The 4,816-nt window shown below is 52.3% G+C and overlaps 1 protein-coding gene across 3 annotated transcripts in view; it reads left to right on the forward strand.

Annotated features, from left to right (window-relative positions):
• Positions 1 to 2,663, forward strand: part of BATF2 (basic leucine zipper ATF-like transcription factor 2) — a 6,370-nt gene extending 3,707 nt beyond the window's left edge. For 2 of the 3 annotated variants that reach the window (XM_006911130.3, XM_025046349.1), the window contains one exon: positions 763 to 2,663. In XM_006911130.3, coding sequence (XP_006911192.1) covers positions 763 to 1,548 — 786 coding nt within the window. In that variant the 3' untranslated portion in view covers positions 1,549 to 2,663. The remainder of the gene's footprint in view (positions 1 to 762) is intronic. The other variant, XM_015588636.2, reaches the window with a different exon arrangement.
• Positions 2,664 to 4,816: the final 2,153 nt, after the last annotated feature.

A 4,816-nucleotide genomic window follows, 5' to 3' on the forward strand; every position in this document is an offset into this window, starting at 1 on the left:
CAACTAAATGTTGACCCAGGGACACTGAAAAGAGCATACCTGTGTTGCCAACCTGCAGAACAGGACCTGGGCTCCTCTGACAGTGCCTCAGTGAGCACGTGCTGGGTGCTGGGGAGGTCTGGCAGGGCACCAAGCAGCGTAGAGGTGTCCAGGATAACAAGACATCTAAGTTGCCATGAGAAGTCCATGTCGAGACTAGCCCAGGGGAGGGAGTTGCTGGAAGAGTGTCCAGGCAGAAGAGACAGGAAATGTTTCAAGAGACCATGTGAGGGACAGGAAGTGGGTGGAGCAGGACAGGTCGGAGAGAGAACACTGCAGGTGTGAGCCGGGGTCACCTCGTGCAGGGAGTGTGGGAGCCTTTAAAAGGCTTTAATGTTCCGTTAATGACACAGTTTCCCAAAGGTTCCTCCAAGAGAACAGGGTGCTTTGGGGTGGGAGCACCCCGTTGGGAGGCTGGTGGAGCTCCCAGGTGGGTGGAGATCGCAGGCCAGTAGCCACCACCAGCTCAGAGAATTGAGGGTAGAGAGCAGGAGCATCTGAGCTCCAATAGGAAGGAGAATGGGGGAGACTTGGTAGTGGTCATAGGTGGCTGGCAAGAAAGTAGCCGAGGGCCCCCAGCTTGGACATTCGCACGGCGGTGGTATCTTTCCCCTAAATTGAGGACCCTGAGGGGTGGGGTGGGGTTGGGAGGGAACAGGGCTCATGCTGAGCTTCTGGTGCTGGCTGACACCCCCCTCCCTGCCCATCTGCTTCTTCCTCCAGCAGCACGAGTTGCTGGAGAAACACAACCATGCCTTGCGGAAGGAGATCGAGGATCTGCGGGCTGAGCTGGCTTGGTGGAGTCAGACGCTGCACATGCATGAGCGCCTCTGCCTGATGGACTATGCCTCCTGCTTGGCTCCTTTGCCCTCTGGCTGCTGGGGCCAGGCCGGGCAGCCCCTGGAACCCTTGCCCCACGGACAACAGGGCTGCCAGGAACAACCAGGCCTGTCTAAGACCCCAGTCTCCATGCCCTCAGCTCAGCAGCTCTCTTCAGATCCACAGCCTCATGACTCTACTGGCCTTCTCCTGTCCCCTCTGTGCTCATTGTCCCTTGGCCCTACTGCAGCCACTGTACTTCCTGCCCAACTGTCCCCCAGCCTTGTCCAATCTGCCTTGCCCTCTGGCTCCAGACTGCTGAGGCTGACACCGTCCTCCAAGCTCAATGCCCTTCTCCCTAACCCCTCAGCCCAACCTTCCCCTTCACAGCCCCTTGGGTCGGAGCACCCCACCAGGGAGAAGCTGGCGTCCTCACCCCACAGTCTGTCGGCTGCTCTGGAGCTGACTGATCTGCAGGACAGGGAGCACAAACCTGCTTTCTCAGTGGCAGATCTGCAAGGGCTGGGTGTGGATCTCAGCTCCCACCCACCGCTGGCCTCCCCACTGCTCTCTGTTCGACTTCTAACCCAGCCCACCGGAGCTGGGCTGGCCCCTTCCTTGGGCTCAGGAAGCAGCCTCATCACACAAGCATCTCCTCCATTGCCACAAGAGGCTGCCCTTCTTGGCTGACCAGCTGGCCCAGTATTTCATCAGGGAAAAGAAGCCATCGCTGTATGCCTATCACTCTACCAGGCTCTGTCACCACCATTGTCTTATTTCAACTTTATGATCATCCCGCAAAATCCATATTATCACTCCACTTTTTCAGAAAAAAAGAGACAGAGGCTCAGAGAAGCCAAGGGGCTTGTCCAAGGTCACACAGCCTTTCTTGGAACCAGAAACGCCACCATCTGCTCCTCCTTCTCTTGGTAGGATCCTGGCCCAGGCATCTCAGGGGCTGAAGTCCTAGAAACTGAATGCTGATGTGAGGGGTGTAAGTGCCGGGCGTGGGGAGAGATTCTCCCTTCAGCTTTGTGATTCCCAGAGCCACAGAGCTCTGCAGTTCCTGAAACCTCGCCCTGACTAAGGAAGGTCCAGAGTCCAAGCTTGGATAGGGAGAGGCCGAGCCGGAGCCCGGAGGCGAGTCGACTCTTTTCCTAGCAGTGTTTTCAGTTCCAGGAACTGAACCTGTGGGTGGGAACTGGGGAGAAGCCTGGAACAGTCTCCCCTGGGATTTCTATAGGTGAGATGCCTATAGCCATATGAAGACCTGGGGAGATTCTGCAGGTCAGCTCTCTGGGCTATTCCCAAACAGCACCCTGCCTTCCCCTACGGCCATGGGGGACTTGAGGGCCATTCACTTCAGTGCACAAAAAGACCAGAGGAAAGAAAGAGTGAAAAGCCAGGTGCAAGGTTACGGTAAAGCAAGAGCTAAACCTGAACCTGGCAGCAGTGAGACCCGTGTCTTCTCCAGTGCCACCCCAATCCCTATGCAGCACCCCTACTCCTGTCCTGATTGCCCTTGGGCCCTCTGATCAGCGACCCTCCTTACTTTTTGGTCTGATGGCGCCTGGAAGAGCAGGAGCCCGGGACCAGGCAGGAGCTCAGCCCCAGTGTCTGCTCCAAGTGCGAGGCTGTCACTCAGATCCAGGACAAGCACTGTAAAGGGCCCAAGATGAAAAGATGCCTAGATTTTTCACACACGTGTAAGCAGACACTGAGCCAGTATTTGATATACTCTAAGAAGCCGAGTGCAAGTCTCCACGTACATGCTGTGGTAAATAAATTAAAGTGTTTTCCGATTCTTTTTGCTTCGGCTAGTTGTTTAAAGCTGTTTGTACCCTGTACTGTTGAAACCAAAGGGCCTTTGAAAGAAGACAGAAGAGTCTAGAATCTTTGAGGTGGGCTCTCCCTCATGAGCCTTCTAATCTAACCGTCCCCGTCCGCCCCCGTCCCATACTGCAGATAAGGAAACAGAGGCCCAGAGAGGGGATGGACCTGCCTAGGGGGACACAGCACGAGTAGGTGTGCTGGTCACAGGATTGTGGTGGCAGCACAGCTGGGGTCACCAGCAGCTTCAGGGAGAGCGGACTTTGGGGAGGGAAGCTTAGATGTCACTTAGATGGCGGTTGGAATCTGCACCAAGAGTTGATTTAAGGCACCATGGACCTGACCCAACAGCGGGATGAGATAGCATGGTCTGTATATCTTGAAATTTATCAAGCTCTGTGCTGTGTTTTACTTGAGTTAACTCAATGATGCCTCTAAACACCGTAAAGTGGGTATGGTTATTATCCTCACTATTCAGAAGAGGAAACTGAGGCCCAGGGTGTTAAGCAACAAGCCCAAGCTAGAAAATGGGTAGACTTGATACCACAGCAGGAGCACTTAGCCACAGGCCATCCTGCCTCCTGCATCCTACTAGCCCTGATGGGCCATCACTCAAGAAGGTAAAACTCTACCTTAAGTTCAAAGCAAACCAGAGGGGGAGTGACTAAATTAACACTGTGACACTCATGTGACGACTATTGAGGAATGCTTTGAAGAATATTTAATAAGGTGACGTATTAAACAGAAAAACTAGAATGTACAACTGTCCACTATAGTTTGATATTCTGCTTGTTTAAAAGTATAAACAGAGCCAAAGAAGTGGGACGAGATGTAGATTCTTGAGAAGGGACATATGCTAATATCTGTGAAGCCCCAATTTGTAAATATAGCCACCACTATAGCATGAGCCTTCCGCATGGTCGAATAGATCCCAGCAATCTATATCTGAGTGTTTCCATTGCTACATAACAAATGAGTCCAAAACATAGTGGCTTAAACAACAAACATTTATCCTGCCCCTGTTTCTATGGGGCAGGAATCTGGGCATGGCTCAGCTGGGTGTCTCAGGCTCAGGGTATCTCTCAGCTCCAATCAAAGTGTTGGCCAGGGCTGCAGCCACCCGAGGGCTCAGCTGGGGGGACCTGCTTCCGAGCTCACTCCTAGGACCACCTGCTGGCCTCAGAAGGTCCGCTTCCAAGCTTTCTCACTAGGTTTTTGGCAGGATTTTGCTCCTTGAGGGCTGTTGGACTGAGGACCTCAGGTTCTTGTACGCTGGAGATGCTCGTTCCTTGTCACGTGGGCCTCTCCACAGGGGAGCTGGACACGGCAGTTGGCTTTCTGCAGAGTGAGTAAGCTAGGGAGCGAGAAAATGTGAGCAATACAGAAACCAGTCTTTTTGTAGCCTAATTTCAGAAATGACATCCTGTCATTTTTACTATATTTTATTCAGTAGAGGCAAGTCACTAGATCCAGCCCATACTTGAAGGGAGAAGGCTACACAGGACACAGAAACCAGGAGGGAGGGGTTTTCTTGGGTCTTTTTTTTCCTTTCCTTTCGCCATCAGCACTAGCAGTTGGCTTTCTCAGGACTGGTGGCATTTTTCAGAAGGAAATGATTTTTTCCCTTTTCCAGCAGTGGGGATGGCCCCAGCAGTGAGCAGAGAGGATCTGGCGGGTTTGGGGCTGCAGCAAGGCTCCCGACTACAGACTCCGCAGCCTCAAACTAGCTTTGCAGCAAGCATAATGCAGACGCTCCCTCCTCAGAATGACCTTTGCCTAGACAGTCAGGGCTGACATAGGCAGTATGCGCAATCCAAATGTCTGCCACGCTTTAAAAAGTAATCACTCACTGGAGGACTAAAGTTTAAACTTAATTTCAACTCATTAAGCTTTTTTTTTCCCCACTGGTATTCACTTCCGTAGTGGGTTGAATGGTGGCTTCCTAAAAGATAGATCCACACAGAACCTGTGAATGGGACCTTCTTCGGAAAAAGCATCTGTGCAGATATAATTAAGGATCTCGAGCTGAGATCAGCCTGGATTATCCAGGTGGGCTCTAAATCCAGTCACCCATCAAAAGAGGTCACCAATAATAGGAAGAGAAGACGCAGAGGAGAAGGCCATATGA

This window comes from Pteropus alecto, unplaced genomic scaffold, assembly GCF_000325575.1.
Source record: "Pteropus alecto unplaced genomic scaffold, ASM32557v1 scaffold43, whole genome shotgun sequence".
NCBI lineage: Eukaryota > Metazoa > Chordata > Mammalia > Chiroptera > Pteropodidae > Pteropus > Pteropus alecto.